We start from the raw sequence: 27,058 nt of genomic DNA on the forward strand, positions 1-27,058 counted from the left end.
AGTTCAAAAAAAAAAAAGGGTGCCCAGGATGAGATGGATCTTTAAGGATGTTTGGAACTTTCTTAAGGGAGCGGGAGCTATAAAGCTCTTCCAAAGAGGGGAGAGGGCAACCAATAATCCTCTGGGCAATGACGTTGACCCTCTGGAGCACTGTCCTATCTGGCAAACCATACACAGATGCAGTAAGTTAAAATAGTCTCTATGGTGCAGCGGTAGAAGGTCACCAGCAGATCAGATATACCGAAGAGCTTGTGTTTGGTCTTGTACTCTGGAAATGAAAGGAGCAGTATTATTATTTTTTTAGTTCTTATTGCATCATCAAAATGTCTTCTAAATCCTTGTTGAAGATAGCCTACTCTCTGCTCTGGACACCCAAATGGATGACCCTACCTGCTGGCTGATGTGAAATGTTTGATAAATATTTCGCTGATAAAATCATTTTTCTACACTCAGGGCAGATTTTGATGAGATAACTAGGACAACATTTGTTTTCAGATTTGTTGGAGTTTAGGAACTTCAAGGAAGCAGAGAATGCATCTCTGCAGCATGAGTTCTGCCAGCTATGGAAAGGAATCTGGTTACTTCAGGTTGGATCTGGGGCAGGGGTGCTATTCAGCAGGTTCTGATAGGTTCTGGAGAACCGGTTGGTAGTGGAAATTTTGAGTAGTTCAGAGAACCAGCAAATACCACCTCTGGCTGGCCCCAGAATGGGGTGGGAATGGAGATTTTGCAACATCCTTCCCCCAGGAATGGGGTGGGAATGGGGATTTTGCAGTATCCTTCCCCTGGAGTGGGGTGGGAATCGGGATTTTGCAGTATCCTTCCTCTGGAGTGGGGTGGGAATGGAGATTTTGTAGTATCCTTCCCCTGCCACGCCCACCAAGCCATGCCCAAAGAACCAGTAGTAAAAAAAAATTGAATTCCACCACTGATCTGGGGAGGGATGAATGCTGTTTCGGTGTAGGAGTGCAGCAGTCCCACCATAAGAGATGACCTCTTCCCAGTCTCCAAACTTCTCTTTTTAGGGGATGTTCTGGAGAAGATGGGAGGGATCTGTTGAAGATTATTTTGGGGCTCTGGATTTTCTTTTATTGTTATGGATATCCTGCCTTTATTATTTTTAAGTGGAAAAGATTATTAGATGTTCACTTCCTTCTATCCAAGACACGGCATGTAAGTTCTGGTCCACAGTATTGTCATGGATGCGACACATCCTCTCCTTCACTAGTTTTCCTTGTTACCTTCTGGGAGGTACCTGACTCTGTTGTTACATCCTCAAACCCCCACAACTTTAACCTTAAACTGTCTACTGTTGACCTTACCCCATTCCTAAGAGGTCTGTAAGGGGCGTGCACAAGCACGCAAACTACAGGTTAGGCAAGCCTTCATCTAGCCCTTTCTCTCCGATCTTAGCTTTATATATTCATTCTCGGTCCTTGGTGCAGTCGACTCTAGAGATTGATTACTCAGGGGTTTAGGAGACTCCAGTGCCTACCGTCCCTGTCCTACTGTCTCCATTTATTCGTACCCATTTCCTGTGTTCATATCCACGTTTATACTTATTCCTGTTATCTCGTACATGTTTGACAAACTAAATAAATAAAATAAAATAAATAAATTGTGCTACCCGAAGTAGCAAACAAAACGAGATTCTGTAACAGATTGTTATCAGGTAGTATCAACCTTGTAAATTCTCAAGACTCTTTTTTTCCATTAGGTATTAAAGACGGACTGTGAATAGTGTGTGTGTATGTGTGTGTGTGTTACGGTCATTTTTGTATGCCTCTGGAGCCTGGGAGGGTGAAAAACAGGCCTACCAGAAGTACAGGAAGTCCAGAAACGGGCCCATTTCCAGCCTCCGGAGGGCCTCCAGTTCAGTGGTGGGATTCAAAATTTTTTACTTCCAGTTCCATGGGTGTGGCTTAGTGGGCGTGGCATTGTTTGGTGGGCGTGGCTTGGTGGGCATGGCAGAGGAAGGATACTGTAAAATCTCCATTCCCTCCCCACTCCAGGGGAAGGATACTGCAAAATCCCCATTTCCTCCCAATCAGCTGGGACTCGGGAGGCAGAGAATACCAGAGGTGGTATTTACCAGTTCCCAGAACTACTCAAAATTTCTGCTACTGACCGGTTCTCCAGAACTGGTCAGAACCTGCTGAATACCACTCTGCCTATACTGTTCTGGACAAATGGCTGCCCAATCTCCAAGCTCCGGTGTCCAGGGAAGGCCATTTTCACCCTCCTGGAGGCTCGAGGGAAAGCCTCTGGAGCCTGGGGAGGGCGAAAATGCCCCCCCCCCCACCGTGGTGCAGGAGGCAGCGAACCGGTTGCTAAAAATTTTCAATCCCACCCCTGACTGGAGTCCCTACATAGAGAAACTGAAGTCTCCGAAACCCCTGAGTAATCTCTAGAGTCGACTGCACCAAGGACCGAGAATGAATATATAAAGCTAAGATCGGAGAGAAAGGGCTAGATGAAGGCTTGCCTAACCTGTAGTTTGCCTGTTGTGTGTTTAGAACCTCAAACTATAGTTCTCATTGTAAATTATGGCTTTTCCAACCTATTATTTGGCTGTGCTGAAATTTCAGTTGCAATTTCTCAAGCGCTTCCATTCCCCACTGAAGAAGCTTCTGTTTTTCTATCTTATTCCCAGATACCTTAAGGATCCATTTCAAATTTATTTGATACCTTTCTGAATTTAATTAATTAGGGGAGCGGGGCTCGAGGGAGGTTCTGTTGGGACTGTTTCTGGGTTGTTCCATTACCGTAAAGTCTTTCTGAAGCTATGTTTACCACACACACAAAAAAAATCTCACGGGAAGAGTTTCATCATAGTTTCTTTTGTCCCAAAGGGGCTTTTTCCAAAAGGCAACTGGACTTCCTTGGTTTCTTTCTCTTTGAAAACATTTCGCTTCTCATTCAAGAAACTTCTAAGCTTCAATTCTAAGTTAGAACCAGTGGTGGGATTCAGCCAGTTCTGTCCGGATCATGCGAACCAGTAGTGGCAACCGCAGGAGACTCCGCCCACCCACCCAGACGTAATGTGCGACTACTGCGCATGTGCAGAGGTGGTGCGTGTGAGCTAAGCAAGTGCCCATGCACGCATGCTTTCATTTGCGAACCGGTAGGGAAGGTAAGTGAATCCCACCGAGAGGTGGGTTTCAGCAGGTTCTGACCAGTTCTGGAGAACCGGTAGCGGAAATTTTGAGTACTTCGGAGAACCGGTAATAAAAATTCTGACTGGCCCTGCCCCCGTCTATTCTCTGCCTCCTGAGTCCCAGCTGATCAGGAGGAAATGGGGGCTTTGCAGTAAACTTCCCCTGGAGTGGGTACAGAATGGAGATTTTGCAGGATCCTTCCCCTGCCACGTCCACCAAGCAATGCCACACCACCAAGCCACACCTACAGAACCGGTAGTAAAAAAATTTGAAACCTGTTCTGTCCCCGTCTCACACACACACACACAAACAGACAGCCGGGGGTTAAATAAACTGGCAGACAACCAATTCTTCCGATAAAACGCTTGGCAGCAACCCAGTAGCTGCTTGCCAAGAACTTTTACTCAATAAACAAAATACACACAGTCAAAGAATTGTCCATTTCGTAAAATAAATCCAAGGCCGATAATGTTGTTTCCAGAGATGCAATGTGACTCGATAGTAATTACTTTTGTCCATCACAGAGTCTGAATGGCCACCTCACTCCCTTTTATATCCTGTGGGGTGTGGTCCAGTGATTCAGCCTAATCTCTGGCACGCCTTTTCTTCTGTTGCGCGTGCTTATCTCTGCGATGCTGCCGAGGATCCAGCCAAGACTCATTACCCTCATCACTGTCCACCTGTGGCTGCGTGGACGTGCTTGGCCCTGGCCCTATCTCTTGCCCTTCGGCGGACACTGAAGGCATTGCCAGAGAGGAGGGTCCTGGAGAGGGAGGCCTTGCCAACTCCTCTCCTTCACTCTCGGAGTCCTCTCCTGCCAATGACACAGGCTCAGGTAACGGAGCCACAACAAAACCCACCACTGATCCCAGTTCTGATTAGAACTGTGTTAGAATGGAAGAAGTTTCTTGGAAGAGAAGCAAAATGTTTTCAAAGAGGGGGAAAACCCCCCAGGAAAGTCCAATTGCCTATTGGAAAAAAACACCTTTGGGACAACCATAATGTGGATGATTGAGACTCTCCAGAGACATCATAGTTTCTCTTCCAGGAGCTACTGGAAGACAGGGAGATTGCAGAAGGTGGCGGGGTGAAAATACAATGGAAGCTGGCCCATTCACTTGTACCCTTTAGTTGCCTTGTTATTAAAATAAGTGCACAAAGCACCGCAGATTCACTAAAATTAACTTCTTCCACGCCAAGAAAGTTCAAAAGCAAATTCCCTTCCATTCAAGCAGATAGGAAAATAATAACAGGAGAATTTCTTAATACTAGGCAAAGTGTCCATAAAGGAGAATATTCAGGGATGGGCTGCTGGGGTTTCACAGGGGTTCGGGAGAACCTCTAGCTAAGATTCTGTGCAGTTTGGAGAACCCCCAAATCCCACTCCTGGCTGGCCCCACCAACCCTGCCCCTCCCAGGAGTCCCCAGGTGGCCCGCTTTGGATGTAGATAAGTGCAGGGCACATATGGAGGCTCAGGGAGGATGAAAAACAGGCCTACTGGATGTTTGGGAAAGCCAGAAACGGGCCCGTTTCCGGCCTCCAGAGGGCCTCCGGAGCCTGGGGAGGCCATTTTCACCATCCCGGAGGCTCAAAGAAAGCCTCTGGAACCCGGGAAGGACAAAAATGCCCCCTCCCTGCCATGGTGCAGGAGGCTGATTAGGCCACACCCACCATGGCCACACCCACCCAGCAACCTGGTAGCGAACCCCTTGCTAAAATTTTTGAAGCCCACCCCTGAGAATATTTGTAATTTATAGCTGAAATGAGCTTGGTTGTTTTCTTGCCAGTTTAGGGCCAATTAATGCTGAACCTTAGTTGACTAGATTGTTGTGTACAGCCATGAGCAATAAATCAACTTCATTAGAAGTTAATGTGTGGTCCTGATTCTTCAGACCTGACATTAAACTTGTCAAGTAACAGTCAGCACTAAATTGATTCTGGATAACAGTTAACAGAATTAAAGAGAGCTTGGACATGGACTGCTTGTGGGAACTTAATGATTCTAGGCTTATTCCCCTTTTGACTCCACCTCCGCCTGTCCTCCTACACCACTATCTACAACCCTGATGGTTTCAAGCAGTCCTAAGGTGTGTTTCTCCAGATATGTTAGGGAGAATTCATAGCCGAGTGGTGGAAGGTCCTAAATTTAATCCCCAGCATCTTCAAGTAATCCTGGAAAAAAAATCTCTGTTTAAGACCCTGGAGAATCTGCTCACCAATGTTTTGCTTAAATGAGCCAACGATCTCATTCATTATAACTTCTCATCTTCCCTCTGCTTCATCCCAAGAACAAATTGGTTTTGGAAGATGGAAACTATAAGCAGTTAAATTAATGATGGCTAAGCTAATAACATATCAAGATGCTGACAGCCATTTTCAGCCTTTTGTAAAATATGGAGGCTCCTGGGGGTCTCTATTAATGATAACTCTTGAAATAGAACGTGAGCGATATTAGGAATTCCATTTTAATCAATTGAATTCTGAATTTCTAATGCTGGCTATTTTTTTTTTTTTTTCTAGTCAGGGAAAAGGTGTTCAATTGTAGCATATTTAATGTGCTTAGGAAGTTGTCCTATATGTTCACATCTAAGGAGAAAACAAGGAATCTCTCCAATCCAAGGAAGCAGATCTGAGACTATTTACTATATTGAAGTTTTTTTAACCCCTGTGCAAACACAACTGGGAAAGACAATCAAAATTCCCCTTTTTTCTTTGCAAGAAAGAATAGAGTAGAGTAGAGTAGAGTAGAGTAGAGTAGAGTAGAGTAGAGTAGAGTAGAGTAGAGTAGAACAGAGGATAGAGTAGAGTAGAGTAGAGTAGAGTAGAGTAGAGTAGAGTAGAGTAGAGTAGAGTAGAGTAGAGTAGAACAGAACAGAACAGAACAGAACAGAACAGAACAGAACAGAACAGAACAGAACAGAACAATCTGGAGCCATAGTCTGGGAATTTTAAATTGATTTTAAATTGGGTTGTTTTAATTTACGGCCAAAATATTTAATTATTTAAATACTGTTTTTAAATTTTGTATGCTCTGTTTTTACCTTGGCTGTGCACCGCCCTGAGTCCTATTTGGAGAAGGGCGGTATAGAAATTTAATAAATAAATAAATAAATAAATAAATAAATAAATAAATAAATAAATAAATAAATAAATAAATGGGATGGGATGGGATGGGATGGGATGGGATGGGATGAGATGAGGTATTCAGCTGGTTTGGACCGGTTTGCCCGAACCAGTAGCAGAAATCGCAGGTGGGCCCACCCCAGCTCTATGCCATCCTATTTAGGCACATTTTTGAGGCCGGGCGCATGCGTGGAAGGCAGGCGCGTGTGGAAACCGGACATACGCATGCATGAAGCGAATGTGCACGCATGCGGCGAACCAGTAGTAACATTATTCAAAACCCACCGCTGGATGGGAGGGGAGGGGAGGGGAGGGGAGGGGAGAGGAGGGGAGGGGAGGGAGGGGAGGGGAGGGGAGGGGACGGGACGGGACGGGACAGGACAGGACAGGACAGGACAGAATAGGATTCTTTATTGGCCAAGTCTGATTAGACACACAAAGAATTTGTCTCCGGTGCATAAGCTCCCAGTGTACATACAAACAATAAAGTGATAGGTAATATATATCACAGTTACAATCATTAATCATAAATTACATAAATAAATACATAAATACATAAATAACAAAGGATAAATCATCGATACCAACAGGGGAAGGTATTAGGAAAGATGAGAAGGATCATATCAATACAACCTACAACAGTGATGGCTAACCTTTTTGCCGTCATATGCCAAAAGCAGGGGTCATGCGGGGGGATCGTCCCCTGCCCCCACCACGCATGCACATGCAAACCCTCCCGCACTTCTCCCACTTTTGGCACATGATGGCACAGTGGTCCTGGTAGGCCTTTTTTTCGCTCTCCCCAGGCTCCAGAGGCTTTCTTGGAGCCTGGGGAGGGCGAAAACAGCCTTCTCCACCCCACCAGAGGCTCTCCAGAGGCCAGAAACAGCCTTTTCCCCGACTTCCAGTGGGCCCGGAAGGCCCAAAAATCAGGTGGCTGGTGCGCACAAGCACGCTGGAGCTGAACTAGGTCAATGCTCGTGTGCCCACAGATACGGCCGTGGCCAGGGGGGCTTTTTATTAGGTTCGCCTGATACACCAGTTGCGGCCCTTTCTGGATCGGGACTCCTTATGCACGGTAACTCACGCCCTCGTCACTTCTCGCCTGGACTACTGCAATGCTCTCTACATGGAGCTCCCCTTGAGGAGCACCCGGAGGCTCCAGCTGGTCCAGAATCCGGCCGCGCGGGTAATTATGGAGGCAACATGGTGCTCCCATGTAACACCTCTCCTGCGCGAGCTGCACTAGCTCCCGGTGGTCTTCCGGGTGCGCTTCAAGGTATTGGTTCTCATCTTTAAAGCGCTCGATGGCTTAGGGCCCGGGTACTTATAAGACCACCTTCTGCCACCGATAACCTCCCACCGGTCAATTCGCTTCCACAGAGAGGGTCTCCTCAGGGTGCCGTCGGTCAAGCAATGTCGACTGACAACTCCCAGGGGGAGAGCCTCCTCTGTGGGGGCACGCGCCCTCTGGAACGAGCTACCCCCAGGAATACGACTGATCCCGGACCTCCGTACTTTCCGCCGAGCATTAAATACCTTCTTATTCCAGCAAGCCGGGCTGGCTTAAAATTTTAATGGGTTATTTTATGGGGAAAGGGTTTTAAAATTTAGGGAAGCCAAACTGATTTAATTCTTTTTAATTCTTTTTAATTTTTATACTGTATGTGTTTTAAATTTTGGCTGTTCACCGCCCTGAGTCCTTCGGGAGAAGGGCGGTATACAAATTTAAATAATAAATAAATAAATAAATAAATAAATAAATAAATAAATAAATAAATAAATAAATAAATAAATAAATAAATAAATAAATAAATAAATAAATAAATAAATAAATGGCTCAGCAGGCATATTTAGCCTTAAGAGAGAGAGAGAAAAAAGATATTTCCAAGTTAGGGCGTAACATTTCCCTGAATGTACTTAGCAGCCATATGCCCCAAATTAGAGAGAGAGAGAGAAGAAGAAGAAAAATAATAATTGCAGCAGAGATAACAAATGTGAAATTTACAGTATGAAAGCATCAAGGTCCCTTCTCGCTCGCGGTTGTCGTCTGCTAATGACTGACGTGCCAAAGTTCCAGACTGCGGATCTCAAATCGTTCACACTCTTTAAGCAATGTTTGCAAACAGACAAATGGTACGACACAATTTCGGAGCGTATCGGCTGGGGGCTTCAAGCTGTTGAGTTGGCTTCAAGGCGGCATCGTTTTCCTGCCTGCTGAACTCGCAAAGAACGAGCGAGTGCGTCCTCCTTCAGAAGTCTCACAGCTACAGAAAACGTCACGACCTACCAAGACGTTTCCTCCGGCCAATTTTTCAGCCCCGGGTTTCATCCTTGCCAGAAAAAAAACATGGTCTCTCATTAGCGCTAGAGAAACATGCATGCAAGTCCCAGAAAGGACATTGATACACAACATCTCATCCATCTATAAATGTGCCGGGGAGGTACAAAAATATTGAGATGCGCAACCAGGTCCTATTAAAATAATTGGGTGACTTTCTAAAGCCAATGGGATATATTGTCTCCATTTGGTAAATGATCCTTTTTCCTTTGTAATTGGCATGCTGTGAACATTCTGCGGCAACATTAGAGCCCAGGGAGACCGAGGCAAACAAAACAAGAAGGAAACAGTGTTAATATTAAGTTTCTATCTTCAATTATATTTACTGTATCTTAGCAAATCTGATGTAATATTTATCTTTTTCTCCCAATACGAGTGGACCCGTGGAGGGTTTCAAAATTTTTTACTACCGGTTCTGTGGGTGTGGCTTGGTGGGTGTGGCATGGCTTGGTGGGCGTGGCATGGCTTGGTGGGCGTGGCATGGCTTGGTGGGCATGGCAGGGGAAGGATACTGTAAAATCTCCATTCCCATCCCACTCCAGGGGAAGGATACTGTTAAAATCTCCATTTCCTCCCCAATCCAGGGGAAGGATACTGCAAAATCCACATTTCCTCCTGATCAGCTGGGACTTGAGAGGCAGAGAATAGATGGGGCGGGGCCAGTCAGAATTTTTACTACCAGTTTTCTGAACTACTCAAAATTTCCGCTACTGGTTGTCCAGAACTGGTCAGAAGCTGCTGAAACCCACCTCTGGAGTGGACTGACTATAGGTAGTTGTTGTGGTCTGCCGAGGGTCTGCAGAGTCAGACAGTGAGGAGGTTGGGGAGGAACATGGGCCAGTCCTGGAGTCTGGGGAAAGAGGGCTCTGTGTCAGAGGCAGAGAGGGCAACTTTGTTCGTCCTGGTCGGTTTAAATTCTGAAGCTCCGTTTTGACTCTGTGCTCCGTGTGGCCTTGCAAAGCTAATTGCCAATTAGGTCTTTGGCAGCATGTCAAGGGAGATAAAGGAAGCCAAGGTCAGAACAGTAGTCCTCAACTTAAAACAGTTCAGTTAGTAACTTTCAATGTTACAACGGCATTGAAAAAGTGTTTTTTTTCACACTTACGACCATTGTAACAGCCCCATGGTCATGTGATCAAATTTCAATCGCTTAGCAGCTGGTTCATATTTATGACGGTTGCAACATCCCCATAGTCACATGATCAAAATTCAGATGATTAGCAACTGACTCGTATTTATGATGGTTGCAGTGTCCCGGGGTCATGTGATCCCCTTTTGAGACCTTCTGACAAGCAAAGTCAACGGGGAAGACAGATTCACTTAACAACCGGGTTACCCACTTAACGATTGCGGTGATTCACTTAAACAACTATGGCAAAAAAGGTCGTAAAATGGGGTGAAACTCCATTAAACAACAGAAATGTTGGACTCAATTCAAGTCAAATCAAATCAATATAAATTTTATCTGTTGTTTATTATTTTATTCTAGCATTTTTAACTGGGTATTCCTTGAGTGTTTTTTATTTGTTCTGGTCTCTGGTCTTTGACTTTAATAAACTTGATTTGACTTGATTTGATTTGATTTGATTTGATTTGATTTGATTTGATTTGATTTGACTCAATTGTGGTCATAAGTCGAGGACTTCCTGCAGGTGTCCCCAGCTAAGCAAATGTCTACCTCGCAGTTATAAAATAAATATAAACTCTTAAGAAAGCCTATATTCAGATTTCCTGAACTTGTTTTTCAGCCTGTTGCATTTTACTGCTCTATACTGGATTAAAAGTTAAGAAGAAATGCTGTGCTAAAGGAGTTCCAAACTATTGCTTTGGGGAAAAAAAGAATTTTAATCTTTGTCCCATCAATGCATTCCATCCTTGCAAATTCAGAAGTGCTTTTTAACTTTTAGCACCATTATATAAAGTGGGTGCAAGCATTAAGTTATCATCCCCTTTGAAATGCTGAGTTGCTACTCAGGGTGGTGAGTAACATTACTTTCAGTGTTAATCGCATTGGGAAATTTTGCTTTCCTGTATACGTTGTCATCTTAAAACCCCAAATGCTAAACGTCACTTCTTCTTCTTTTTTTTTTTCTTCTTCTTCTTTCCCTTCTTCCTTTCTGCAGAGAACAGCAGACACTGCCGGAGATTCTGAAAGGTAAGCCAACTGTTTATTTTTTTAATTTTTATTTTTAGACAGCAATGCTAATGAAGGCTTTGACAATCTGGCCCTCGATTGGAGTCCTTGAGAACTTTTGTTACTTGCGAAGCTGATCTCGTTTTGCCAAATCGTAGCTAGGAAATAATGAATGGCTTTCACGAACCTCTCCGGGTTTGGAGAGGTTTGCGTGAAAACGAAAAAAAATGGCATGAGAGAAACTGTGATAGAAAGCCATGTAATGGGAACATAATTTTGAAACAGAACCAAAATCTGCAATTGCAAAGTAAAACGAAGATTCATTTTCATTTTCTCTTGACTTTTTGTCAACTGTTTCTGTTTTCAGAGGGGTAACTAAAACAAGTCCCAATGCTTTAACAGGGACTTGAATTTATTGAGGCTTTCATCGACTTTGATCTAATAAAATCTGTATCCAGGACAAACACTTGGATTACTAGATTGGATTGGATTGGATTGGATTGGACTGGACTGGACTGGACTGGACTGGACTGGACTGGACTAGGCTAGGTTAGGCTAGACTAGATTAGAAAAGTTTTGCACCAATTGAAATCTATGGCAAGTTTAAATCATGATTTGTTCTTTGTGGGAACAACTGTTGACTAACTGACTTTGGATCCAAGGTCTACATGGATTTTTTACACCGTAATATTCTAAAAATCTCGGCTAAAGCATTTCATTCCGGCAATCTGCACACTTCAGTTGATTTTATTACTGTACTTGGATGTTGTTTTATATTTTGTACTCTATTTTAATATTTATATAAAGTATTTGTTTTAGCATATTTGGGGGGTTTTTCCCCCCGTGATTTATTATTTGTTTTTCTGTTTTATACCCTTCAGAGAGAAGTTATTTCAGTTAGGTAGCCTTATAGATCTAGTCAATAAATAAATTTAAATTCTTGAAATAGAACTCCATGCAAATATTATTATATCTTTTTTTCATCCTAATGTTTTTGTCGGGTTAACTAGGGTCCCAATAGTTAGGGGAGAAATATCTTGATGTACGGAAATGCGCACAAGTTTTCCTTAGAACTTTTCCACACACACGTAGGCATACACACATACATAGAAAGAGAGAGAGACATTATGATTTCTATTATGTAACATATATATCAGATGTTTATTCCATAATGTAACATGTATGTATGTATGTATGTATGTATGTGTGTGTGTGTCAGGTTTCGAGGTCATCTCAAATAAATTGCATTTCAAAGTCTTTGATGAAAAACTCCCATTTATTAAGCACGACATTCTAATTCCGACTCCATCGTAGCCAACACTGACTTCCTGACCCACAACCCTCCCTTTCCTTTCCCCACTCCTCTGCACTCATTGGCCATCTTCCAAGTCACTCTACCCCTAATCTACTGCTCCAGCTCAAAGGAATTTCCCCCCTCCCATCCCATCTCCTAGGGGATATTATCTCCAGGGAAAATAAGTAGGTGAAAATCAAGCGTCCCTTTCCAGACGCCTCCGCTTCTCCTTCTTATGTCAGCACTAGAGTAAATGCAGCTTGAAATGCTGACATCATGTATGTATGTATGTATGTATGTATGTATGTATGTATGTATGTATCAGTTTAGATATCAGAAGTTAAGTTATCTAGTCTGTAATGCCTCACCTTCTTTCAGGATTGATTTTGGATTTGTAACTAAAGTTTTCCAAAGATCAGAAAAATTCACGTAAAGTTGTCCCAAAGGAGTTTTTTCAAAAGGCAACTGGACTTTCTTGTTTTTTTCCTTGAAGACCTTTCGCTTCACATCCAAGAAGTTTCCTCAGTTCTGACTGAACTGATTCAGAACTGAAGAAGCTTCTTGGATGAGAAGGAAAACGTTTCAAGGGATTAAAAACCCAAGACCAGTTACGCTTTGGGACAACGGTGACCTGGATGACTGAGAATCCCCAATTGACATTTATGCAAAGCTCTCTTGCTTTTGACATAAACTTGGAGAAATGTGCTGAAACGAACACTGGGTGGTAAGGGAGCATTTTTTGAAATGGGAAAATATCCATTTTTGCATCAGAAAATAGCAGTGCTGGTCATTGGCATTTTTTCCATTCCAGCAAGTGGAACGCTAACAATAATCAAGCCACACCAAGACCTTCTCTTGGTCTTAGTTGCATCTAGTAACAGTAACAGAGGTGGAAGGGACCTTGGAGATCATCTAGTCCAACCCCCTGTTCACACAGGAGACTTGTACTAGGGATTCGAACCTCCAACCTTTCTGATCGACAAGATCAGTGTCTTAGCCACTGAGCCACCTAGTCAGGCATATCGATATGCTTATCGGTGTCCTTTTTCTTATGGACTGATCCTTAAAGACGAGTGAAACATTCAGCAGTAATTTTTTTTTCTTAGCAAGAACAGAACTTACTGGCCTTGCAAAAGCTTGAGCTCCATTAGGGATCATAAATATTTCAGAAACTTTTGTGAGAAAGAAATAGTTCAATGTACATTTTAGCTGGAACCCGTCTAGTGCAGAGTTCCAGAATTAGCACTCAAAGCAAAATGCTATCCATCACCTTTGTCCAATTTGCTCATTTTAAGTGTGTTTTATTTTTAAATGGCTCCATTAAGAAAAGTATAATACAATATATACCAGCCCGTTTACCCAGTATATGACCATGTTAGCATCTATTCTAGTAAATCAGTTCATTCACAATTTATTTATAATGTACTAAATATATATTTGCTGGAAGTGGCTGCTAAATTGATGGCAGACTTACCCCCCCTCCCCCCCAGGCGTGGGCTTCAAAAATTTTAGCAAGGGGTTCTCTGCCCGGTTGCTGGGTGGGCGTGGCCATGATGGGCGTGGCCTAGTCGGCCTCCTGCACCATGGTGGGGGGGGGATGTTTTTGCCCTCCCCGGGCTCCAGAGGCTTTTCTCAAGCCTCCAGGAGGGCGAAAACAGCCTCCCCAGGCTCCGGAGGCCCTCTGGAGGCCTTCCCGAACTTCCAGTAGGCCCATTTTTCACCCTCCCCAAGTCTCCACATGCACCCTGCACCTACCTGCATCCAAAACAGGCCGTGTGGGGACTCCGGGGAGGGGAGGGGAGGGGTGGGGTGGGCAGGGCCAGTCAGGAGTAGGATTTGGGGGTTCTCCAAACTGCACAGAATCTTAGCTAGAGGTTCTCCTGAACCACTGCGAACGGCCAGCAGCCCACTCCTGCTACCCCCTCCCCCCTTGTTCTCTGCTCTCTACCCAAGTATCTTTCTTTTTTGGTAGTCATGCAGTTCTATTAATGTTTTATTATCTTCCTTCTGTTCTCTTTACACTCTTTTCATTTCTTCCTCTTTATTGTTGTAAGCTGCCTGGAGCAGCCCCCACAGCGAGATAGGTGGCATGTAAATTTAACAACCAAATAAATGAAATAAAGACATGGCATGCCGTGAGCCGTGGTGGCGCAGTGGTTAGAATGCAGTATTGCAGGCAAACTCTGCATTCCACTGCCAGCAATTCGATCCTGACCGGCTCAAGGTTGATTAATCCTTCCATCTTTCTGAGGTTGGTAAAAGGAGGACCCAGTATGTTGGGGGCAAGAGGCTGACTCTGTAAACCACTTAGAGAAGGCTGTAAAGCACTGTGAAGTGGTATATAAGTCTACATGTTATTGCCCTTCCTTCCTTCCTTCCTTCCTTCCTTCCTTCCTTCCTTCCTTCCTCTTTTTCTCTTTTTCTCTTTTTCTCTTTTTCTCTTTTTCTCTTTTTCTTTTTCATTCCAGTTTTCTTCTGTCTTTCCCTCCCTCCCTCCCTCCCTCCCACCCACCCTTCCTTCCTTCCTTCCCAGTGGTTAGAATGCAGTATTGCAGGCTAATTCTTCCACCTGCCAGCAGTTCGATCTTGACCAGCTCAAAGTTGACTCAGCCATCCATCCTTCTGAGGTTGGTAAAATAAGGACCCAGATTGTTGAAGGCAAGCAGCTGACTCTGTAAACCGCTTAGAGGGGGCAGTAAAGCACTGTGAAGCGGTATATAAGTCTAAATGCTATTGTTATTGCTGTGTTACAATGTTGTGTATGTTATGCTAAACTGCATCAAGGCATGTATTAGGAAACATGTGTGTAAGTTCTCATGTTCAGAAGCCACAAATAAGATCAAATCAAATTTAACGCTGAGCAATAAGAAATAGAGTCAATTCTCCCCCTGGTTGTATTGATACACCTGATTAATTCCAGCTTTCTATATGTTGTAAAAGAAATCTTTTATCTTTTCGAGATTGGCAAACACATTCCATGTACCTTCGCCATTTCTCCATGGACATGCCCAGAGAACTGACCGCGAGGACTTATTTCATTTATTTCTGCAGGATATTTCATTTACTGCTCACCTTCCATCTCGGCAAGATGTGAAAAAGTGAAATTTGAGGGTGATGCGTTTGGACTTTCGACTTGTCCTTCAGAAAACCCCGGCCGTGTCGTTCCTTTTAAGTGAAATGCAGTCCAATCCTCGATCCATTAACGCAGAAAGAAAAGCATCTGGGATCGAAGGCTGTCGGCAGGGATGTGGCTTCTTACTCTCTGTGTCAGAAGATGAAAAGAGGGGGGGGAAATAGGCCATGATGGATAGTTTGTCAGGCCAAGTTTTAGCTTTTATGGCTATATCCAATTTCTTGGCAGGTTTAAATTCTCCGAGGGAGTAGATGAGCCGTCTGAGTTTCTTCAGGCATTTTGTCAGATAGAACGTTAAGCAAAAGGAACAGAAGGGAACAGAAGCAAAGGCCATCGGATAGCGAAGTCCGAATTTAGCTTCAGTAGGAAAGGAAAGAGGCTAGATAAGCTACTATCTGATCACATAACCTTCTCATAACCCATATAGTCTAGGGACATGGTGGCTCAGTGGCTAAGATGCTGAGCTTGTTGATCGAAAGGTCAGCAGTTCAGCGGTTCGAATCCCTAGTGCTGCGTAACGGGGTGAGCTCCCGTGACTTGGCCCAGCTTCTGCCAACCTAGCAGTTCGAAAGCACGTAAAAAATGCAAGTAGAAAAATAGGGACCACCTTTGGTGGGAAGGTAACAGCGTTCTGTGCGCCTTTGGTGTTTAGTCAAACCGGCCACATGACCACGGAGAAATCTTCGGACAGCGCTGGCTCTTCGGCTTTGAAACGGAGATGAGCACCACCCTCTAGAGTTGGGAACAGCTAGCACATATGTGCGAGGGGAACCTTTACCTTTACCTTTAACCCATACAGGAAGGCGAAGTGACAGTACAGGCAGTCCTTGACTTACGACCATGATTGAGCCCAAAATCTCTGTGGCTAAGCAAGAGAGTTGTTTAGTGAATTTTGCTCCATTTTATGACCTTTTTCACCACAGTTGTTAAATGAATCATTTCAATTAGTAACACGGTTGTAAAATGAATCTGGCTTCCCCATTGACTTTGTTTGTCAGAAGGTCGCCAAAGGGGACCGTGGGACACTGCAACCATCATAAATAGAAACCAGTCACCAAGCCGAGGTGGCGCAGTGGTTAGAGTGCAGTACTGCAGCTACTTCAGCTGACTGCTAGTTCAGCAGATCAGCGGATCAAATCTCACCGGCTCAAGGTTGACTCAGCCTTCCATCCTTCCGAGGTGGGTAAAATGAGGACCCAGATTGTTAGGGGGCAATATGCTATTTGGTATACTGTCTTTGGTGTAAGCCGCCCAGAGTCCTCGGAGAGTGGGCGGCATAGAAATATGACAAATAAATAAATAAATAAATAAATAAATAAATCATCCAAACTTTGATGGTGTGATCATAGAGATGTTGCAATAGTTGGAAGTGTGAAGAAAGGTCATAAGTCACTGTTTTCAGTGCTGTTGTAACTTTGAACAATCACTAAACGGACTCTTGTAAGTCAAGGACCACCTCTGCCACTTTATACCACACTGGTGAGGCCACACTTAAAATACTGCATCCAGATTGGGTCACCACGACATAAAAAAGATGTTGAGACTAGGGGTGGGTTCTACTTACCTTTATTACCGGTTCGCAACGGGGCCGTGCGCTCTTCTGCGTATGCGCAGAAGCATTATGATGACATCGGGGTCAGTGGGCGGAGCCTCCCGCCAGTGCGAACTGGGGGCAACCCACCACTGGCTGAGACCCTGGCAAGTGTGCAGAGAAGAGCAATGAAGATGATAAGGGCTCTGGAGGCTAACCCTATAATGAGTGTTTGAGGGAAGCTAGGTTTGTTTAGCCTATCAAGAGAATGGGCAGCATGACAAGATAGCTGTATTCCAGTACTCAAGGAGCTATCTACAGACGGAATGGGACAACCTGTGCAGCCAGTTCCCCATGGCCAACTCACCGTGGCCAACTCAACTGTGGCCAACTCTCCATGGCCAACTTGCCATGGCCAACTCAACACAGGCCAACTTGCTGCGGGACAATTCAACAATTCAATTTAAGTATTTAAAATAATTTTACTTTTATTTTATTTTTTTAGTTTTTGTCATTCACATTCCATTTTGTCCCTCCTTCCGCATCCTTTCTTTAATGGTTCCATTCCACCATTTCTTCGATATTAGTGTGTAACTCTTGTCCCATGGCGAGCTGTTCTGTGGTGAGTTGGCTGCAGCGAGTCGGTTGCAGCAAGTTGGCCATAGCAAGTTGTCCTAGACCCATCACAGAGTAGAGGGGATTGACGCATTCTCTGGGACAGGGGTCTCCAACCTTGACAACTTTAAGCCTGGTGGACTTCAATCCCCCAGAGCTGGCTGGGGAATTCTGGGAGTTGAAGTCCTCCAGGCTTAAAGTTGCCAAGGTTAGAGACCCCTGCTCTAGGGCCCCAGAGGGCAGAACAAGAAGAACTTGGTGGAAACTTGTCAGAGAGAGATCCAACTCACAATTTAAAAGGAGAAACTTTCCGTCAGGGAGAGCAATTACGGAATGAATGGAATAGCTTGCCTTCTGTGGGTTGTGAGTTCTCCATCACTGGAGGTTTTCAAGAATAGATTGGAGAACCATTTGACTGGGATGGTATAAATCTCATGTCTTAAGCAGGGGATTGGACTAGAATGCCTCAGTGATGTCTGACTGTACGCCACCCAGAGTTGCCCTGAGGTAAGATGGACAGCCAATACATTTTATAAATAAATAAATAAATAGTTAGTTAGTTAGTTAGTTAGTTAGTTAGTTAGTTAGTTAGTTAGTTAGTTAGTGTGAGGAAGGAACGGAGGATCCAGGAACCCCATCTTTTAGAGAGTACACTATTGAGGAGAAGGCCATGGCAAGGCAATTTATTGCCAAGAAACTGGCATGGACATCTCACTGGAGTCATGAAGTAGGCTCTACTTAAAGTTCCATTGTGTGAATAAAGTTCATCACACATGAATAAGCACTATAAGGATGGGCAAGCATCGCAGAATTATGATAGACCCATGAGGGCGAACCTATGCCAGAAGTGGCATGTAGAACCCTCTCTGTGGGCACGCGCACCGTCACCCCAGCTCAGCCAGCTGGTCATTGGGTTTCCAAGGTGCACATGCACGCTGGCCAGCTAATTGTCTCGTTTCCGAGATGTGCATGTGTGCCAGACAGCTGGTTGTCAGGTTTCCGAGGCACGCATGTGTGCCGGCCAACTGGTCGTCGGGTTTCTGAGATGCGCATGCGTGCCAGTCAACTGGTTTTCGGGTTTCCGAGGCACTCTGGCGTGCCTGCGCCTTCCAGTTTGGGCACATTGTGCTAGACAATCCAGATATTTAAAGGTCACGTGCTCTCCCCTTCCACAAGCTGGTGGGCTCTCCTCATCTCCATCATGTCCTATGCTTCTCTCTGCTCTCCAGTAGAGCTTCCATAGCTGAGATATGCATTTTCGGTCTGATTTTGCTGTCATCTCTTGGTCTTCAGGATCTTCAGAGCTGAGACTAAGTAGCCTTTTTCTCCTGATCTCTGATGGGAGAAAGCATGCAAGCAGAGCATGGGACAGACTTGGCTGGCTTTCAGAGAGTCTGTGGTAAGGCAGAACAGTCTGGGTAAGCAGAAACAGGATAAAGAAAAACTGCAGATTTCAGAAGCAAGCTTTCAAGCCTTCCTTCCTTCCCAGCCAATGCAATTTTTTTTAAAAAAAAAATGTACCACCAGAATAGCTTCTACTACAATGGAAGAGAGTCTCTGTAGCTCAGGGTTGAACTGTGGGGTCCTTGGTACTCTCTGAACTTTGTTGTTGTTGTTTTTTAAATTTGATTTATATGCCGTCCTTCTCTGGAGACTCAGGGCGGCTTACAGTGCGTTAAGCAATAGCCTTCATACTATTGTATATTTTATACAAAGTCAGCTTATTGCCCCCACAAACTGGGTCCTCAATTTACCTACCTTAGAAAGGATGGAAGGCTGAGTCAACCTTGAGCCTGGCAAGAACTGTCGACCTTTTGATTGACAAGCTCAGCGTCTTAGCCTCTGAGCCACTGCGTCCCTATGTCCTAACATTACTCGTTGTTATTATAATTTTCAGCATACGGTGAGACAATTATAATTTTAAAAATCTCCCATCATTGTATTCCTTCTTGAGGTCTTTCAATGCCCGTCCACTGTGGTGGTATGCAGTCTGGATTCCCAGAAGGGAGAAGAACAAGAGACAGTGAAGCTTTCTCAGTTTGTATGAGAGAAAGAGGGTGAAGATGGCTCCTTCTTAACAGTTCTCAGAGTAGATATTTAACGATGCAAAGAGTTGCTTTAGCTTGGCAAAATTTCTGTCTATAGGTGAGGAACAACAAAAGAAACTGCTAGGAAGTAACTTAACATGGTAGTAGTGACCTGCGGGTGGATCCGCCCCCGCCTACCCGTCTCGGCGCTCTGTCGTCCTATTTAACCATGTTTTTAAGCCATGTGCATGCATGGAAGCCACGCATGCGAGCAAAGCGCACGCACGGAGGCCATGTGCATGCATGGAGGTAGCACGTGCGAGCGAAGTAGTGCATACTCGTGCACGCTCACATTTTCGGTGCTGGGCGAACCGGTAGGTAAATTATGTGAAACCCACCCCTAGTTTTTTGGTTCTTGGAGCCTGACTCCCACCCCCCTAAGATGCAAATGGTAGCTGGTCTCCCCTTGGCTACCTATCTGTTCTGCCCCAGCTATGGACCCCAAAGAACGCAGCACACACAAAGTCTGTACAAACCTTAGTTTACTAACTTAAATAAGGTTTTTTTTCCAAACAAAGGCTGTTAATTAACTTTCTTAACAGCCTACAAAAATCCAAAGAATAAATAATCTTAATCTTACTATGGTTGGCAGAAAACCCAGAAGCAATTTGTAAAGAATGAAGACCAAGGCACGAAGGAGAGTGAACGAAGTTGTTCCCTACAAATTGCTTCAGTCAGCATTCCTCCTTAAATAGGCTAAGGAGTGGCCAATTAGCCCCAAGCCTTACTCTCGAGGAGACCTCCTCCTGAGGAGCCACTCCTGCCTTTTGGCAGCTCTGCGCACCCATGCATCGAGAAGAGGCTCCTCCTCTTCGTCCTCTTCACTTAAGGGAGCTTCTGGAGGTTCTGAAGGCCCTGGCTGAATCTCCGCCTCTGGCACCACATCTTCTCCAGCCTCCTCATTGTCCGACTCGAATGTCATCTGCACAGGCTGCTGGCGCAGCACCACACCCCAGCCTCCTCGCTGTCCGAATTAGCCACCAGCCGCACAGGCCGTGTACGGGTCACAACACTATCTCAATCCGCTCTTCCAAAGCATCTGAGTCATTGCAGCCAATATAACAGCACCAATCCTGCAGCAATTTTCTTGCAATTTTAGTATAATCTTTGCGATCAAAGCACCTGCGTGTTCCTTTCAGTCAGGTTTGCTTGCCCTTGAGTAGTGACAAAAACCGTTTCTGGCTATCTTGTTCCTGACTTCCTACAGTCTTGTGTTATTTCTTTAATGGGAATTGTAAATTACCTTCTCAAGGAGCTGTGGAGACAAAACAACCTCCGCCTGGGATTATGAATGAGGCCGAGCCCCCGAGCCCCCCTGCTGTGTTATTTAAATGAAACAAGTCATTTTATTCTTTCCATTTCCACCCCTAATTAGAATTGTGCAAATAGGAGAAACCAGGCATAGTAATTATGGAAATGTTTACCTTAACTGAGGCCTTGATGCGTTTATTTGAAAGGATTGGAGTCTGGGTCGGATTGTCACCGGGTAGATGCTCCAACGGATGAGCAACGGTGGCCCACTTTGAACATAGCAGTCAGACCACTGTGAGGTTTGTAAGCACACCTTGTAAATCTACCTGATGCACACAACTCACTCACCTTCCAAGAGTTTCTTGCTGTCAGCAACATCCCTCATTTGGTCTTTCGTTGAAGAGTATTCTTTTTCATGCAATTGAACCATGGCAGTATAAACAGAGGTAGAGAGTCTAATACTGTGATGGCAAACCTATGGAATGCGTCAGGGGTGGGTTCTACTTACCTTTACTACCGGTTACCTTTACTACCGGTTTACTACTTACCTTTACTACTATGGGGGCGTGCACATGTGCAGAAGCTTCTGCACATGCGCAGATCATCAATTATGACGTCCAGGCAGGTGGACGGAGCCTTCCGCCGCTTTTACTACCGGTTCTAATGAACCGGACAGAACCGAGAGCAACCCACCACTGGCACGCGTGACCAAAGTAGCACGCAGAGCCATGTTGCACACATGACGACACCTGTTTTTCTTCCAGGTTTCTGGCGCGCATGCATGCACGACAATCTGCTGGTCTTTTTGCATGTGGTAGTGCTGGAAACTGGAAAAACTGGTCTTCCGTTTTTCTGCATGAGCATGCGCGCCGGCCAGCTGATCGTTGTACAGTCATGTGTGCTAGAAACCTGGAAGAGTAGTCGGCTGAAACCGGAAGTTAAGTAGCTGAAACCGGAAGTTCATTTTTGGGCATGCGCATGTGTCCTGGGCAGCTTCACTTCCTGTTTGAGGCCCAGACTCTCTCTCGCGCGTTCCCTTTTCGGCACTCAGTGCCAAAAAGATTTGCCATCACTGGTCTAATACTTTGATCCATCATAGCTTGCTAGAAGCTTTTCAAATGGCCCAGGCAAGGTATTTCCCATAGAAAAGAATCTCTATGGCTTAGGGTTGAGCTGTGGAGTTCTCCGTGCATTTGGAGCTTGGCTGTTTGCTTGCAAACATTTCATTACCTAACTAGGTAACAGTCTCAGTGGGAGTGGGAGTCGGGTTTGTTGCTTGCTTTTATGTATAGTATTGTAGGTTGTCCTTCCAGTTTTAGTAGGGGTGTCTCTCTCTCTCTCTCTCTCTCTCTCTCTCTCTCTCTCTCTCTCTCTCTCTTTCTCCTTGATAGTTTCTTTATTATTGTTTTCTGCCTAATTATTTGTCTGGTATTGATCCCTGCTTATTCGAGTGTTGGTTGCTGGAGAGGATGTGTTGCAATTTTTTTGTTTCTTTCCTAGTACTTTTTTTAATTGTTTCTTCTGAATAATCTGTAAATGTGATTTGTCTCTGTGTGTCTATTGATGGATGATTTATGTGAACGCCGAATGTCCAGGAATTTCCTAGAATTTTGGATTTTCTGGCTGCAATATCTGGACTACAAAAATCGAGATGACCAATCATGTCTGATTCTCAGAGAGCAAGTCCCTGCAGTTTTCTTAGCAAAGTTTTTCAGAAGTGGTTTGCCATTGCCTCCTTCCTAGGGCTGAGAAAAAGTGACTGGCCCAAGGTCACCCAGCTGGCTTTGTGCCCAAGGCAGGATTAGAACTCACAATCACCTGGTTTCTAGCCTACGCCTGAACCGTTACACCAAACTGACCACTAGATAAAAGCAAAGAGAGAGTTCTATATCAGGGGTCTGCAACCTTAAACACTCAAAGAGCCATTTGGACCCGTTTCCCACAGAAAAGAAAACACCGGGAGCCACAAAACCCTTCCCGTGCCTGACTATTTATTAAGCAGCCACAAAACTAGCATATGTAGTTGAATTAAAAGTTCTGTTTTCTTCTGAATTGGATTTATCCATGATTGGCCTATTGGGGGTTGAAAACCCGCGTGCCAGCGGGTGTCACACATTGCCGGTTGTGACGCATATTTTGAATGACAGGGAGCCGCAGCAGAGGGGTGAAAGAGCCACATGCGGCTCCAGAGCCTCAGGTTGCTGACCCTTGTTCTATACCTCTCTACTGCTATGTTATGGTTCCTGGAGTTTGTAGCTAATTAAAGTGTACAGTCACCAACCAAATAGCAGCCTAGATAGAGTTACCCAGTTCTTCCTACTCCATTAGTTATCTTTCCCTTGTCGTACTGGGATAACTCTGACCTTCACCTTCTTTGGCCAAAGGAAGAGCTGGCTCAGCGTCAATCCCAGTTGAAGAACCTTCTTCCCAGCTGTGTTCCTTCTGATGGGACATCTGTTTTGTTGAAGTTTTACACTGTAGACATATCTGCTGGGACCGCCAACCACAGTGTGGAGATCTGTGCTGAGCAGTTACCCTGCAGTGCAATTACTGATAAATTCCCATAGCAGCATGTGGCTCCACATTTGTGTGGCTAATTATAATGGCACGCAGCTCTGAGGCTGGTGGAGAAGCGCCAAAGAATATTGATTGCACCGGTCTGCCTGCAAACGGATGGGTTGACGCTACTGGGAAAAAAAAGCTGTGAAAGGGGACCGATTTATGGTATATACAAATTGGCTCAACATCTCGCTCTCAGCTATGATGTGGGGAGCGATGGATGTTACAAGCCCATCCATTGCTCATAATCCAACAATTCCATCAATTGCTTGCAATCCAATTTATACCTTGGCATACGGTAAAGGCCAAAACAGTCCTAACAAACACATCAGGACTCGATTCAGCAGTCCATCTGCATTTAAAAGACATGGGGCACTCTTTTGAAGACAACAAAGTCCGCATTTTGGACAGAGAGGGCCCCCCGCTTTTGGCACGCGATGGTACGGTGGGTCCAGTAAGCCTATTTTCTGCTCTCCCCAGGCTCCAGAGCCTCTCTAGGAGCCTGAGAGGGTGAAAACAGCCTTCCCCATCCCCCTGGAGCCCGTCCGGAGATCGGAAATGGCCAAAATGGGGCACGTGGGGACTTTTGGAAGGTGCGAGGCCAGCCAGTAACTTAATTACCAGTTCGCCCGAACTGGGAGCAAAAACAGGCCGCGGGAGGGGGGAGAGAGGATATGTGCCGCACCCCCGTGCCCCATTTTGGGCCTAGTAAGTGCAGCGCGGCCTGTTTTTGCTCCCAGGGGGGTGCAGGAGGCTGTCACACCCCCGGTCACGCCCACCATGGCCACACCCATCCAGCCGGTCATTAGATCAGAGAACCGGTTGTTAAATTATTTAAATCCCACCACTGGTCCCGTTACATCCCAAGAATTAAAGCATCCAATGATATGCGAGCGTAGCCCTAGAAAAGAGCATTGTATTCTGAGTAAAATTAAAAGAAACATTTGCTAAGGAAAAACATCAAAATGGATATGGATAAGATACATGCACAGCACTTCCCAAGGTATTTGCTTTGTTTACAGAGGCTTGAGAACAGCTAAAATTTAAACTGTTATCTGTCACGTATCGAAGGCTCCTCCTGGTTTCTGAAAGAGAGGGTTTTCTTGAAAGTTAAGGCTCACAGCAAATTATTAGCAATACATTTGGGGGGGAAAAAGCAGATTTAAAATATAAATAAACCCACATTATATAGTCGGTGTAGTTTTTGTACTACAAAAAACTATGCTTCAAGTTCAGCTATTCGCCACGGTTACAAACTTATCTTTCAAGGATTACAAAGTCCATCCTCAGATGGACGATTTTGCCACACCGGCCGTATTTATGCTGCCTACTTTCAAAAGTTCTCCCTTTTGGGTTGAAAACCTGTCTTTTATTTCTTGAATCAGCAGACCGGCGTGAGTTTCTAAATCGGCTTGATGCGAACCCTGATCTCTTCCTCTTTTGTTCAGCTAGGAACGTGCTGCTTCTTTGGCCTTTTTGCTCGGCGGGGCTCAGCCCAAAAGCCAGCAGGAAGTCGAAAGAGGCCTTTTCAGTCACAGCTGAGGTTTTCTCCCACCTGACGTTTCAAACTGCTGACCCTGAAGGAATGCCTGGCTGTAGCCAATTCAGCAGCGAGCTGGCTCTCCTGCTGCTTAGGCCAATAATGCCCGCAAAAAAAAAAAAGAAAACAGAGAGAGGAAAAGAGGATTGGGGTTTTTTTTTGGATCCTTCTGGCTCAGCGTGCAGCTGTGCCCTGCACTGAAATGATAAGTCGAAGTCCAGCAGCTTTCTAGATTTGCTACAGGTTCTGAAATGGTTTCTGCTGTTTAGGTAGGATGCGTGGATCCCTGCAGGAGCTGTGAAATGAAGAGCGCAGGAGCTGGATCGCGGAGTATTAAGTTCATGCGGGCTGAGAACTTAAACGGAATCCCATCATTGGGCTGTGCAAGGTGTTACTTTACCTCTTATCACCCAGTTTCAAGGGATGACCTTGAGTGACAACATTGCAAAAGGGAAAGAAAAGCTTTACTGCATCCACTCTGACCCTATCATGTATATAGCTTTATAAATCTCCGTCGTCTTTCTTCTCACAAGCATTGTTTAGAATGGAATGGAATGGAATGGAATGGAATGGAATGGAATAGAATAGAATAGAATAGAATAGAATAGAATAGAATAGAATAGAATAGAATAGAATAGAATAGAGGAAGAGAAGAGAAGAGAATGGGAATATAGAAGAGAAGAGAAGAGAAGAGAAGAGAAGAGAAGAGAAGAGAAGAGAAGAGAAGAGAAGAGAAGAGAAGAGAGAATGGGAATAGAGAATAGAATAGAATAGAATAGAATAGAATAGAATAGAATAGAATAGAATAGAATGGAATGGAATGGAATGGAATGGAATGGAATGGAATGGAATGGAATGGAATAGAGAAAGAGAAGAGAAGAGAATGGGAATATAGAAGAGAAGAGAAGAGAAGAGAAGAGAAGAGAAGAGAAGAGAAGAGAAGAGAAGAGAAGAGAAGAGAGAATAGAATAGAATAGAATAGAATAGAATAGAATAGAATAGAATAGAATGGAATGGAATGGAATGGAATGGAATGGAATGGAATGGAATGGAATGGAATGGAATGGAATGGAATAGAGGAAGAGAAGAGAAGAGAATGGGAATATAGAAGAGAAGAGAAGAGAAGAGAAGAGAAGAGAAGAGAAGAGAAGAGAAGAGAAGAGAAGAGAGAATAGAATAGAATAGAATAGAATAGAATGGAATGGAATGGAATGGAATGGAATGGAATAGAATAGAATAGAATAGAATAGAATAGAATAGAATAGAATAGAATAGAGGAAGAGAAGAGAAGAGAATGGGAATATAGAAGAGAAGAGAAGAGAAGAGAAGAGAAGAGAAGAGAAGAGAAGAGAAGAGAAGAGAGAATGGGAATAGAGAATAGAATAGAATAGAATAGAATAGAATAGAATAGAATAGAATAGAATAGAATGGAATGGAATGGAATGGAATGGAATGGAATGGAATGGAATGGAATGGAATAGAGGAAGAGAAGAGAAGAGAATGGGAATATAGAAGAGAAGAGAAGAGAAGAGAAGAGAAGAGAAGAGAAGAGAAGAGAAGAGAAGAGAAGAGAGAATAGAATAGAATAGAATAGAATAGAATAGAATAGAATAGAATAGAATAGAATGGAATGGAATGGAATGGAATGGAATGGAATGGAATGGAATGGAATGGAATGGAATGGAATGGAATAGAGGAAGAGAAGAGAAGAGAATGGGAATATAGAAGAGAAGAGAAGAGAAGAGAAGAGAAGAGAAGAGAAGAGAAGAGAAGAGAAGAGAAGAGAGAATAGAATAGAATAGAATAGAATAGAATAGAATGGAATGGAATGGAATGGAATGGAATGGAATGGAATGGAATGGAATGGAATGGAATAGAGGAAGAGAAGAGAAGAGAATGGGAATATAGAAGAGAAGAGAAGAGAAGAGAAGAGAAGAGAAGAGAAGAGAATAGAATAGAATAGAATAGAATAGAATAGAATAGAATAGAATAGAATAGAATAGAATAGAATAGAATTCTTTATTGGCCAAGTATAATTGGACACACAAGGAATTTGTCTTTGTGCATATGCTCTCAGTGTACATAAAAAGACAAGATACATTCGTCAAGAACAGGATAACAGTTGAAAGGGATCTTGGAGGTCTTCTAGTCCAACCCTCTGTTGAAACAGGAAATGCTATATCATTTCAGACAAATAGTTGTCCAATCTTTTCTTAAAAACCGCCAGTGCTGGAGCTCCCACAACCTCTGGAGGCAAGTTATTCCAATGATTGATTATTCAAATTGTCAGG

The 27,058-nt window shown here is 44.2% G+C and overlaps 1 protein-coding gene across 1 annotated transcript in view; it reads left to right on the plus strand.

Moving 5' to 3' along the window:
• Window positions 1–27,058, plus strand: part of LOC139322614 (connector enhancer of kinase suppressor of ras 2-like) — a 403,989-nt gene that overhangs the window by 333,566 nt on the left and 43,365 nt on the right. The window contains exon 15 of the mRNA XM_070951763.1: window positions 10,747–10,778. Coding sequence (XP_070807864.1) covers window positions 10,747–10,778 — 32 coding nt within the window. The remainder of the gene's footprint in view (window positions 1–10,746; window positions 10,779–27,058) is intronic.

The sequence above is a fragment of the Pituophis catenifer genome, unplaced genomic scaffold (assembly GCF_029215685.1).
Source record: "Pituophis catenifer annectens isolate HBS135680 unplaced genomic scaffold, rPitCat1.0.hap2 SCAF_11, whole genome shotgun sequence".
Taxonomy (NCBI): Eukaryota; Metazoa; Chordata; class Lepidosauria; order Squamata; family Colubridae; genus Pituophis; species Pituophis catenifer.